Below are 13881 nucleotides of genomic sequence, written 5' to 3'. Positions count from 1 at the left end.
AGTCCATGAATACACCCATGAGCACATTCATAAAGATGGACAAAGATGAAAGTGGTAAGAATGTAGACATCACCAAGTATCGAGGTATGATTGGCTCTTTATTATATTTAACCGCTAGTAGACCGGATATTTTGTTTAGTGTTGGTCTTTGTGCTAGGTACCAATCTTGTCCTAAAGAATCCCACTTGAGTGCCGTTAAGAGAATATTTAGATACTTGATAGGCACAATGAATCTAGGACTTTGGTACCCCAAGAACTCAAACTTTGAAATAGTTAGCTACTCGGATGCCGAATTTGCCGGTTGTATGACGGATAGAAAAAGTACTAGTGGAACTTGTCACTTTCTAGGAAATTCCTTAGTGTCATGGTTTAGCAAGAAACAAAACTCGGTAGCTCTATCCACAACCGAAGCCGAATATATAGCCGCGGGTAGTTGTTGTGCACAAATACTTTGGATGAAACAAACTCTTAAGGATTTTGATATTGATTTTGAATGTACACCCATAAAATGTGATAACACTAATGCCATTAACCTCTCTAAGAATCCAATATTGCATTCTAGAGCCAAGCATATTGACATAAGGCACCACTTCCTTAGAGATCATATCCAAAGAGATGATATTATGCTAGACTTTGTAAGCACCGAATTCCAATTAGCGGATATATTCACCAAGCCTCTTAGTGATGAGAGATTTAGTTTCATTAGAAGAGAGCTAGGCATGACCAACTTGAATGAAATATAAGGTTGGTTAACTATAAAAAATTTCATATCTCTTTACTTACTTATTTATGCATAATTGTTCCAAATATGATATTAATGAGATTTATATGCATATATGAGAAAGTTTATTGATACTTGACCTATATGAACCATACTTGTTGAAAACTCAAGATTATAGGTCATAATGTGGATTTTTGGTGAACTTTGGACTTGTATTTAAACAAGTGAACATGTGAATTTTTGCATATTTGATTTTCTTATGTGTCTATATGCTTGAATATGTGAAATTGAATGTATTTAGTATGCCTATAGGTTTATCTTGATTGAAATATGCATGAAACAAATTTTTGGTACCTCACTTGTTGAATTTTTAGATTTTTAGGCCTAAAAGAGTGTTTTTCGCCAAACTCTCTCATTTTTCAACATTTTTCGATTCCGTAAGTTTTTACACCTCACATTTTATTTTATAAAACTGCTGGAAAAAGAATTTTTCAATTTCGTTGCATAAAACTCATTTTTGGTACGGTTCTAGTTTTCTTGGCAATTTTCGAAAAGTTTACCGTAAATCGTCATTTTTCATCATTTTTGAGTTTTTCTTGTTTGAGCAATTTTGTTTTATCATATTTGAGGTGCTAAAAAAATTTGGGGTCAAACGGTTGGACAAAACGGGTTTTCAAGCAATTTTCGGGAAATTGGCCTGCTGCAGAAACCGGTTTACCGGTTCTGCGTGTACCTGATAAACCGGTAAACCGGTTTTTCGCTGGGCCCGATTCCAAGGCTGTTTCAGTCTTTTCAAAACTGATTTTTTTGCTATAAAAACCCTATTAACGACTTCCTCACCCCCCATTCAGATACCTTAACCCTAAATAGAGCCTCAAACCCTTTTTCTCTCAAATTCTCACTCTCTAAACCTAATCTCCTTATTCTCTTCAACCTCCTACCACCATGGCCTCTTCTTCAAGACCAAAGAGGCAAAAAGTGTCAATGCAACAAAAGGAGCAAAGGACTAAGGCAAAGCATGATCTCTTCTCACATGGAAAAATTGCAAGGAAGTTCAAGGAAGATTACTCTCAAAGGGATGTCATCAATGGTAAGCAATGTGATCTCCAAGCCCTTGAGTATGTCAACTTTAATTTTCTTATTGAGCGTATGGGATGGGAAAAATTGTTAGAAATTCAAACAAATATATATCCTAGGTTAGTTAGAGCCTTCTATGCTTGCATTGAGTTTCAATGTGATCCATATAGCGTTAGGGGAGATCTCAAAGGAGTACATTTTGAGTTAACTATTGACTCGCTTAATGATTTTCTTAATGCACCTAAAGATGGCCTCTTGCTTGACCATAGACCTCGCCTTAAAAATAATGCCTTTTTCAATTTTAACCTCTTTAATAATCATGTGTGTGTAGGTAACTCCTTTAGGTTAAAACAAAAAAGAACCTACCTCGCCCTTCAAGGGAAAATAGTTCATGCCTTTATATGCTCAAATCTTATTCCTAGGAAAGGCCATCAAGATGAGGTAAGTGCCATTGATCAAGTTCTCCTATACAATCTTATAATGGGCGAAAACCAAATTAACCTAGGCTATCTCATCCTTAAAACCATGCATGAAGTGTTTAAACCTTCCCTAAAAAGGGCATTACCCTATGGTTATCTCCTTAGCTATTTATTCCCACTTCTAGGAATCCCAATAGAAGATGAAATTGATGTTTATGAACCCAAGGATTCCGACACTCTTGGTGAGATCACATTCAAATTCATGCGCTACAAATTCGATGAAGAGGAAAAGAAGTGGATTCCCACCACTTCAATGTCCCATGTCCATGAGGATGAACACTTGGTCCCAAGTGAAGATGAAGGGGAAGAGCAAGATGTCCAAGCTCAAAATGAAGAGGAAGGCGAAGAGGAAGTGCCTCCAATACCCCAAGCTCCTCACTTTAACCTTGAAGAAGCTTTTGCCAACCTTACCACTTCCATGACTTCCAATTTCACCACCTTGAGAGGTGAAATGAACAACCAATTTTCAACTCTTCAACATGAGATGACAACCATACGGAGTGATATTACCACATTGAGAGTAGACATGGAGCAAGGGTTTGACAACATGCAAGAGGAAATGACACAATGGAGGGCATACATGGATCGCTTTGGCCCCCCACCAAACTAGTTTTTGCATATTTTTTTTCTTTTTGCATCTTTATTTTATTTTTTTTTGTTTTTGGTTGTGTGCAAAGGCTTCATGCCTCTTGACTTTGTGTTAGTTGGTCTTTTTCTTTGTTTTATTTTTTTTTTTTTTGTTGTGTTGAATGTTATTTTGGATATTATGTTTTTTTTAATGCATTGGATTGTTGCTTTGTTTTTATTTTTATTATTAATTTTTTTTCTCTTTTCTTTTATATTTTGTGAATTCCTTGCCACCCTTTTTGATGAATCAAAAGGGGGAGAACAACTATTGATTAATTTTTGGCATCACCTCAAATTTTTTTTGGTATCTAATTCATTTATCATAAGTAAAAATTGAGGGGGAGTTTACAAATTCATGCAAGGTAAAATTAAAAGGTAAATTTTTTTTTCTTGCACACATTAAGGGGGAGCTAATTCAATTTACTTTGCTTAAATTTTTCTTTCCCTTTCAAAATAATCAAATATTTGATATCATCAAAAAGGGGGAGATTGTTAACTCAAACTTTTCGATCTCCTTGTTTTGATGATTAACAAATATTTGATTATTATTTGTTACTAATGATTTATTGATTTTGTAGCAAATTTAAAAGAGAAAATAAATATTTTGGTATTTTTACCAAACTTTTGAAAGCAACACTAAATGGATTCAACAAGCATATCAAGAGCAAAAGATTCATCAAGGGATCAACAACTCAAGACCCTATTCAAAAGAGGTCTTCAAAAGCCCAAAGTCAAAAAGTCAACCCAAAAGTCAAAGTCAAAGTCAAAGTCAAGGTCAACTCTCGGGAAAAGTCAACTTGGGATCAAAAACATGCAAATCAAGCTAGGAGGCTCATCTACATCAAGACTACTCAAAATTAAATGGTATAAATCTACTTTAGTCTTGTTAAAGTGATTTGCATAGCACACTAAGTTTTTATAAATTTAAATTTTGGCCCATTCACTAACTTGTGCAACAAGTTTTCTCACACGATAGTTCAAAAATTTTTTTGATTGAATTTCTAAATCACATTTTGTTTAACTAAGAGAACAAAGTTTGAATTTCTGAAATCGGATAATCGAGTAGAGAGTTATGGCCGTTTTAGTGCGAAAAATCGAACTTTTTCCCATCGCACTGGATTTAGGTTAACCGGTTTCAAAGAGGTAAACCGGTTCTCCATGAACCGGTTACCCTATTGTAAACCGGTGAACCGATTTTCCCAGAGGGAGTCTCGTTTTTCGTGCCCAACGGCTATAAACGGCTATTTTTCACTTAAACACTATATAAACTCGATTTTCACTCAAAAAATCAAGTTGGTTGAGCATTTATTACATATATCTAACCTATCTAAGTGAGATTAAGGAGCTTCTAAGTTTGAAATCCAAACCAACACATTTCACACACTTTGAGCCAAAATTTGATTATATTCATCTTAAGTGTGCTTGCTTTTCACTCTAGGTTTCCATTGTATCATCATATTTCTAGAGTGATTTTAGCTTGTATATCAAACACATTTCCATATTGTGATTGAGGTGAGGTTGGCACCGGTTTTGTAAACAACCCGGAAATAGTGAGATTTGCACTTTAACAATCCGAGAAAGAGGTTAATAGTCCTCGGGGGTGCGAAACTATTGTAAGAGGTTTGGAAATACCTTGGTGAAAATTTCCCGGTTGTAAGGGTTAGTCAAGCCCGTTAACTTGGCTCGATATTGGAACTCAAAGCTAGGTCCATAGCTTTGAAGACCAAGGACGTAGGTGGCATAGTTCTACCGAACCTTGTAAAAATCGAGAGTTTGCATTTTCTAATCCTTAAACTCTTTACTTTACAAGTTTAATTATTTGTCTTAATATATTGATTGCCATACTACTTGCTTTTACTTGATTAATTGACTAATTGCATAATTTTGTGTTAAAAGTTTTAATTTTCCGAAATTAGTTTAAATTTCCAATTCACCCCCCCTCTTGGAAACATATCTTGGGCTAACAAAATTTTGCATACATCTTGGAGATTATGCAAAAATTGTATTCATATATTCTTTGAAATATTGTTAAAGAAATTGTTGAGTAATTTCTTTTTATATATGAACAAGTAATAAATTTTTAAGAAATTTATAATAATGTTCTACTTGTTCAACGTCATTCCCCGAAGTGAATGTAATGATTTTAAATAATCAATGGCATTGTTTGCTACTCAAATATTTCCAGAAGAAATTGGAAACAACCAAAAGATGAAATACCACACACAATCAAAGTGCATAAAATCTATATATCATGTGTGGGATTAAATAATAGTAGTCGCGTACTTGTAGTACGGACACACTTACAATCAAGATAAAAGTATATTTGATTATTGAATAAGTGTGAATTGTACAAATTGATTGTACATTTAGAATATTTAAATATCATTCCCTGAAGAGAATGAATAGACATGAAATTCTATTTCAAAGAATATAAATTTCACATATATTGGTAATGCCAGAAGCAAATTAATATATGCATATTTTATTATTTCTTGAAATCAATAGTTTCAAACTATTGTTAGTACAGGATATGTATATATATAGTTACTATATAATTCAGTTTGCATATTCCCAAAAGTGGATATATAATTTACTAATATTTGTTAGTGATCCAATATAATCAAAGTGATAAAGAATCACAAAATGATTATTTGAAAAGCTTCCTGAAGAAGTACTCTTACATACAATTGCTACTTTGAGTAGTAAAATATCTTTGTATGTACCTATATGTATAACTTTTATCTAGTTATGAAAGTAATAAGAGATGACTTATTATATGTACTGGTTGTACATTTAAATATATAATATATCAAGTCATGATAATTAGACTGATGAATAGTCTAAATAAATTAGATGACTTGTTAAAAAGATACCAAGAAAAATGAATGATATATTATGGTTATATCTATTTGACCATTATAACAACATGATGAAGTTGTTATGTACATTTTATATAATACACATCATTAAATTGATGATAGTGATTCCTGAAGAAATATAAAATTTGATAAACATAATAGTGACTCCTGAAGAGTGTATATGTTTTGGAGAATAATATAATTATATTATTCGTGTATATAAAAATAAAACTTGTAATGATTATGTTGTAATGAATTTACATTACATTTTGAAAGTTTCATTGAAGTACAAATTATAGTGAACCTGAAGTTCATGAATTGAATTATTTTGACATGATCAATCATATGCAATAAATTGTCAAAGAATTTGACTAAATTTTGTTGAAGAACCAGAAGATTCTTCTCATTGTTATTTATAAGGCTCAAAAGAAGAATGTGCATATATTTGCACATAGAAAATATTTAAATTATATTTTCTTAACAATCTTGAGCCATTGTTAGATTTTTATTGCATAGTTTCTTATCGATGTGATAAGATTATATAATCATGCATTTACAAAATGTGTAAATTTATGTATTTCTAATTATACACGTATGACTCATTCTTAGAAATGAATTAAGTTCATAAGGATTGAACTTGAAACTGAAGTTTATTGAACCTGAAGTTCAATGTCATATAGTATATATGAGTTTAAACAAATATTGATTCATTGTGATATACTGAAATCCTTACAGGTATATTAATATTATTAGATATCACAATTTTTAAAAATTCTCTCGATCAGGGGGAGAGAAGCAGTTGGGATCGATGATAATTTTTGAAAAATGATCCTTGCACAAAGTATATAAGAGCAATATAGTTCAAAATGATATATACCAACTGCAAATCAATATTATTCAAAGTTGAGATAGAATGAGTTGAAAACGCCTGAAGCGTAAATGAACAATGTAGAAATTATTAATAAATGTTCATTTGATTTGCCCTGAAATTGTTAAATCTAGAGGTACTCATGGAGATACCTTAATATTATAAAGTATTAAAATGATAATCGTGATGAAAACGGTACTCGGAAAGACTCCCAAGAGAAGTTAGACATAACACATTTGATCATAATTGAATCCTGAAGTGATTCTATATAGGTACCTATAAATGATAAACATATTTGAAAATATGTAATTTAAAGAGATCTCTATAAGTTATGTCAATATGGGAGGAAATTATCATTTATTGAAATTTTTGTCGACAATAAATATTGAATGTTTGCATATGCAATAAACTAACATGAGATAGCAAGGATCATGGTATTAGATTTGTCGAGAATCATCGACATATATTTTGATTTTTGGCCAAAATATTATGACGCAATCCAGGCAAATTTACTCACATAAAGTGAAGTAAGACCTGTAGGGTGTGCAAATAAATATTTCTAATGAAAAATTTGTATATATGTATTTGTACATAATGAATTGTTGTACAAAGTTTGCATAGACATGAGATTGATTGAAGTAAGGCTTAAATATTGAGAAAATATAATCATGATTTGATTATAGCCTGGAATATATTTTATGAGGATTTATAAGCGTCACATAAATGTTGCAACAAAAGGTTATTTATTTGGAGCTCCTAATATAGTGAGAATTTGAAATAAGCCTTATTTAAAAATTCTAGAAGAATTTAATACATGTCTTAAGTGATATAAATTCAAAGTCGCACGCACTGTATGACAACGATGTTTGTATGAAATAAAGACATGTAAGTAAATTATTTGAAAAATACCTATGGTTGTCTATGCAATATAAATACGTAAATTATACGTTGTGATAGACTCTTGAAGAGTTTTTTATTAATTGAAGAACAAACTTTTATTTCTTTTGTATTTCGAGAAATATTAATGTATAAAGTTTGTTCATTAGTATTGAAGTCCTGAAGTACTTCATAAGTATCAAGAATTATAGATATATGATCATTTGATATGGAAATTAAGATCATAAAACAAGATGGAATAAATATATGGTCTTGGAGTACCATCATTGTCACAAATGAAAATTTGTAGTACCATTAATGTGTTATGTTCATATCTACTTGAAATTTTAAATTTTCGTATGAACAAAGTTGTGTACACACATGAATGATACAATTAGTTGGATAAAGACTAATGTTCCACGAACCCCTCATCTATAATTTAGAAGTCCATGCATACTCTGGAAGAGTTATAGAAAATATATGATCAAAGATTATATATGGTGATATTTTAAAAGTGATAACAATAATCTTATGAGATATATTATCACCAAAAGAATTATGGATCATATGTGCATGAGGGGGAGACATATTCATGTTGCACTCTTTTTCCCTTAGTTCAGGTTTTGTCCCAATGGGTTTTCCTGGCAAGGTTTTTAACGAGGCAACTTGCAAATAATTATGAATATGAAATATATATTGTACTCTTTTTCCTAGCTCAGATTTTGTTCCACTGGGTTTTTCTGGCAAGGTTTTTAACGAGGCAACTATAAATCATGTTGACATACTTGCATTTTATGAAGCAAGTAGAGAATGTGTGTGAGTGAGATCATTGACATAGCATATTCGGGAAACATATGGATTGCACTCAATAAAGAAGTATCAACCCAAGCAATTCTCTATGGATAATACTGCTTGCATCGTTCAACTAAAAGGAGGTACATTGAAGGAGATAGAGTTAGAACACATTTCACGAAATTCTTCTTTATACGCTTCAAGAAAATGCATATTGGTGTTCAACATATTCAATCAAGTGTCAATCTTACAAACTTATTCACAAAGTTATTACCAACATCAACATTTGAGAAGATGGCAGACAAGATCGAAATTCGTCGATTAGAAGATCTCTACAAATGCCTAAATGAGGGGGAGTTAGTTTACACTATACTCTTTTTCTTTTGATCAAGTTTTCAGCAAGATTTTTAATAAGGCAGTTATTATGGACATCCAAGGGGGAGTGTTATAAATATTAATAATTATGTGGATATCCAAATCTTTTATTTATTACCATGAATTGTAATCAACATTCCTCTTTTCCTTAGTTTCCCTTTTTCTTAGTTTCTTAATATCTCACTCTTGTATTTGTATAAATAAGGGTTCACCCCATTGGAATAAACAACTCAGAAATTCTCATTCACTTTCTCTCTTCATCTTCTTCTTCTTTTTTCTCATCTACTTTATATTATTTTATATTATTTTATAACAATATTAATTTTATTTAAATTTTTGTAAAACACACACGCACAGCAAATTCTGTGATTTAATGGTTATAGATGGAAGAGTTTTTTTTCCCCTTAGTGTTCATTGCCATACTTATCTTATACCATATATAGATTGTTTCCAAATTATGTATGATTATGAACCATAATAATAGAATTGATTCATAGTCCAAGATAATATAGCATTAGTTTTCAAATTATATTATTTAAGTTTGTATTTGTTTCTTTCTAAAATGAGGCCTATGAGGAAGAGTATTAGATTTGGTCTAAAAACCTTTGGTTGACAATTACAAACAGTAGCTTAGGAAATCGAAAACAGAGACATTAGAAAGGAAAATTTGAGAACGATAATTTTTTTTTTGGTTGACACATTAATTAACTTCAAATAATAATAATAATAATAATAATAATAATAACACCATATGGGAAAACCAAAAGCATTATTATTTTTATTATTTTTTTCCTTTTTTCAACATGAAAAAGATAACAGAAGGGAAGGGATTAAACAACTAAAAACACAAATGAGAAAGCAAATGGGATGAAAATAAATTTAGTAAATAGAAAGGGAAGTCAATATTGTGTAGAAATAGCAAGATAGTGATTTTGTTTCAGAGTTATGCCATTGTATTTGCCACATTAACTACCCTGGTATTTGTGCATAATAGCAAATTAAGCTACCATATTTGTTGTCATTGACAAATTTCCACTTAATTTATAAAATTAAGCGAGTTAATGCTAATCTATACTTGATTATATGCTATATACATTAATAGGTAAGAATTTTCTAATAGTTTGTCAAGCTAAAATCTGTCATATCCTAGAAGTTTATATCTTATATATATGATGACCATATGGTGTTCTTACTATATAAATACATATGTATGTTTCAGTGTTTGTATAACACATACCATTCTTCTCTTTCACAACACAAGTTTATTATTTCTAAAACATGGGGAATAAGTATGGAGATTCTCTGTACTTTTACAATTTCTTCACAATTTTTATTCTCACTCTAAGCGTTTCGAGCAAAGCCAGTGATGAAGACAGAAAGGCTAGTGAATTTTTCTCTGTTTGTAAAACTTCTAGTACTGTTAAAACTTAGTTTATAGATACATATTAAAATAGTGGGACATACCATTTCCATTTTCTATAGAACTCTTTTATAATATGAAGGTAATATTATTGTACAGGTATATATTGTGTACATGGGGGCACTTCAAGATAAGTTATCCTCACAAACATCTCTTCATTATAGTATACTGCAAAGTGTTCTTGAGGGAAGGTATGTAAACACACACACACATATAATCTTTGTTACACTTCTCTTATTGATCAGTTAATTGGTCTGTGTTTGTATCCATGTGTTGCAGTTCTGTTTCTGATTCCTTAGTGCGAAGTTACAACAGAAGTTTCAGTGGATTCGCAGCAAAACTTACTGAGAAAGAAAGGCTTAAGCTTGCTGGTAACTATTTTTGAACCTTACTGAAAAAAAGAAATTATTAAGTACTCACACTATGATTTGCAGGTATGGATGGCATTGTGTCTATCTTCCCCAATAAGTTATACAAAACTCAAACAACAAGATCATGGGATTTTATGGGACTTAGTGAGACAATAAAGAGAAATCCCACTGTGGAGAGTGACACTATAATTGGTGTTATTGACACTGGAATTTGGCCTGAATCCGAGAGCTTTAGTGATGAAGGTTTTGGCCCTCCTCCTAAGAAATGGAAGGGTGCTTGCAATGGAGGAAAAAATTTCACCTGCAATAAGTACATATACTTCTTCCTTTATTTTAAAAATTTCGATTTTGTAGATCAAGATCTACAGGGAATATTTCCAATATTGAGTGGCACTAGTATTTTATAGTAAAGGATTCAAAGCATCATAGGTTCATCCTCAAATTAATTCATGATGAGTAGATAAATTATATTTTTATAAGTAGATTAATATTTTCAGACACTATATTTTGTACAGCCTAATATCCCCTTAGATGGTAGCTAGCTTTTTTGATTAGTTTTCATGTCTTATTATTTTTAGCTTGACTTTACTATGCTAAAATTTATAGAATTTTATTTCAAAACCATTTGAACTATGCTAATGACTATATTTCAAATCTTTGGATGGGATAATCTTATATGACACTGTATCTTATGTCTTAACGTTTTGGTGGTAAAGCTTTTTTTTCTTTTTCTATAATCTTCTCTAATGACTGATCATTTTGCAGAAAAGTTATTGGAGCTCGGTTCTACGAAACAACAATAATTGAATCATCAAGGGACGAAGAAGGTCATGGAAGCCACACAGCCTCAACAGCTGCTGGCAACATTGTGAAGGAAGCTAGCTTTTATGACATTGCAAAAGGCACTGCAAGAGGAGGAGTTCCTTCAGCCAGAATTGCTTCTTATAAAGTCTGTGATGCTAGCGGGTGCTTTGGAGCCTCTATCTTGTCTGCTTTCGATGATGCTATTGCTGATGGTGTCGACATTATTACAATCTCCATTGGACAAGATGCTCCTTCATACTTCTACAATGATGTAACAGCCATTGGAGCTTTCCATGCCATGGAGAAAGGGATATTAACTGTGCATTCTGCTGGAAATGGTGGCCCTGCTCTTGGAACCGTGGCAAGTGTAGCACCATGGCTGATGACAGTGGCTGCTAGTACCACAGATAGAAGAATCATAGACAAGATTGTGCTTGACAAAGGCAATGGAACCACCATAATTGTATGTAGTCTCTATGTACTACTAATGATAATACATTTTTATAACACTATTTTTACTTGAAAGTGTTATGGTTTTTTCTTGTCATTTCTTATTACAGGGGAAAGCTGTAAATTCTTTTACATTGAATGGAACAACATTTCCTCTAGTGGATGCATCCAATGTTTCAGATTTTAAGAAATGCCCAGATTTGGATCCGGGGTATAGTTTCTACAAACCATTTATTTGTATTAATCTTATAAAAGTTTCAATAGTGAATATTAATTTAAGAAACAATATAATTTTTCAGGACTTGTGACATAAACTGCATGCACAGTGGTTTAGTGAAGGGAAAGATTATGCTGTGTGAAATATCGGATGCCTTTGCAGCCGGTGCACTCGGTTCAATTTCCATCGGTGAATTGGATGATACTTCTTTTGTTGTCCCATTCCCTGCATCAAATGTGAATGAGAAAGACTATAACACTATACTGTCCTATCTAAATTCATCAAAGTATGTATGGATTAATCTTGATCAAGTTTCCTCACTAGCCAAAACAACAATCTTGATTTGGTTCATCATATGTTTTATGTATAAATAGATAAAATATATTTGGTAACTTTGCAGAAATCCTCAAGCAACAATACTAAAAAGTGAAGCTTTGAAAGATTCTACAGCTCCTTTGGTTGCCTCATTTTCTTCACGTGGGCCAAACTTGGTTGTACCTGATATTATGAAGGTTATATATAACTACTTTTCTCAGTAACTTTCTGAAGCTTTCTGTTAATTTAAAGCATTTTTCTCAAATTATATTATGCTCCAATACATTAGTGCAGCCGGATATAAGTGCTCCTGGTGTAGATATATTGGCAGCATATTCATATGAAGCCTCACCCTCAGAGAATGCTGATGACAAGAGGCGCGTAAAGTACAATATCGTTTCTGGAACTTCCATGTCTTGTCCCCATGTTGCTGGAGCAGCTGCCTATGTTAAAACATTTCACCCTGACTGGTCTCCTTCTGCCATTAAATCTTCTCTTATGACTACAGGTATTACCATTCAAAACCTCTATGTTACACATAACAATTTTCTGTCTTTCTAAAGTTAAATTTCGTTATATTTTCTTTTTGGTTGTAGCTTGGTTGATGAACAATACTAAAAATTCAAATAAAGAATATGACTATGGTTCCGGGCATATCAACCCCACACAAGCTATACACCCTGGGCTTGTGTATGAAACTTTAGAAGGAGACTACATAAAGTTTCTGTGCAGCCTTATTGGCTATGATGAGAAAAAAGTTAGGCTTATATCAGGAGATAATAGCACTACTTGCCCCAAAATACGAGAGAGGGAATCAGGAAAGGATCTCAATTACCCTTCAATGACTGCTACAGTTGCAATAAACAAACCAATTCAAGTCTCTTTTCATAGAAGAATTAAGAATGTTGGCATTGCAAACTCAACTTATAAGGCCCAGATTTTCTCAAGATCTCTAACTAATATCAAAGTAGTGCCTGAAGTGCTTTCTTTCAAGTCACTGAATGAAGAGCTTTCTTTTGATGTGATTGTTAACGGTGGTAGTTTGACAAAGAAAATTCCTATGGTTTCTGCATCACTGGTTTGGTCTGATGGTACTCATTCTGTCAGAAGTCCAATTGTCTTGCATAATTCCAATTCAATTGAAAGTTTTGAGGCCAAATTGGACTAAAGTCAAAATTGTCTTTTTAGCTGGCTTGTTTTCATTTTCCTCATCAGCTTGTCACCAATTCAACTGTTCTTCTGCTATTTGTGTACAACATTGTTATACATAACAATGGAGTTAGTTAAGGAGTAGTTTTGTTCATGGTGGCTCTGAAAATGTATCAGCTTGGTAAAAATAATACGGAAAGGCCAAAATGGAAATAAGTAAGGCTAATCCGTCACATCTTGTTTTTGTTTTTCTTTCCCTTTCTGTTAATGATGGAATGGAGTCTATAATACCCAACTATTTTGTTTGTAATCTTAGGTTTTCTTTTTGTTATATGCAACTTCAATCCAGATTACATCTAAGGCATTATCTATAGACAAGTAATTCCACCACAAATCTTGAAACTGATGCATAACTTTAGAGAAATGTAAGCAAAATTTGATGTGGCATTTTCTTTTTTTGTTATTATTTATTCATTTATTTC

General features: G+C 32.1%; 1 protein-coding gene across 1 annotated transcript; it reads left to right on the top strand.

Moving 5' to 3' along the window:
• Nucleotides 1-1666: 1666 nt before the first annotated feature.
• LOC115720339 (subtilisin-like protease SBT4.6) lies at nucleotides 1667-13839 on the top strand. Its single transcript, XM_061109507.1, has 11 exons — nucleotides 1667-2814; nucleotides 10020-10087; nucleotides 10176-10284; nucleotides 10373-10464; nucleotides 10528-10774; nucleotides 11230-11731; nucleotides 11829-11929; nucleotides 12018-12221; nucleotides 12336-12447; nucleotides 12545-12758; nucleotides 12847-13839. Exons 1-11 carry the CDS (start codon nucleotides 1667-1669, stop codon nucleotides 13416-13418), a joined length of 3369 nt encoding a protein of 1122 aa, XP_060965490.1. The 3' UTR covers nucleotides 13419-13839.
• Nucleotides 13840-13881: the final 42 nt, after the last annotated feature.

Source organism: Cannabis sativa, chromosome 2 (genome assembly GCF_029168945.1).
Source record: "Cannabis sativa cultivar Pink pepper isolate KNU-18-1 chromosome 2, ASM2916894v1, whole genome shotgun sequence".
Lineage (NCBI taxonomy): Eukaryota > Viridiplantae > Streptophyta > Magnoliopsida > Rosales > Cannabaceae > Cannabis > Cannabis sativa.
Note: the sequence above shows the minus strand (reverse complement) of the source record. Positions and strands in the feature narration are given on the sequence as shown.

Bases quoted from the DNA above. Each gene is read 5' to 3' on its own strand.
- LOC115720339 (XM_061109507.1), top strand. From the start codon at position 1,667: ATGGCCTCTTCTTCAAGACCAAAGAGGCAAAAAGTGTCAATGCAACAA. The intron at 10,775-11,229 runs GTACATATACTT...ATCATTTTGCAG, and splicing joins AAAAATTTCACCTGCAATAA to AAAAGTTATTGGAGCTCGGT. The intron at 12,222-12,335 runs GTATGTATGGAT...GTAACTTTGCAG, and splicing joins TCCTATCTAAATTCATCAAA to AAATCCTCAAGCAACAATAC.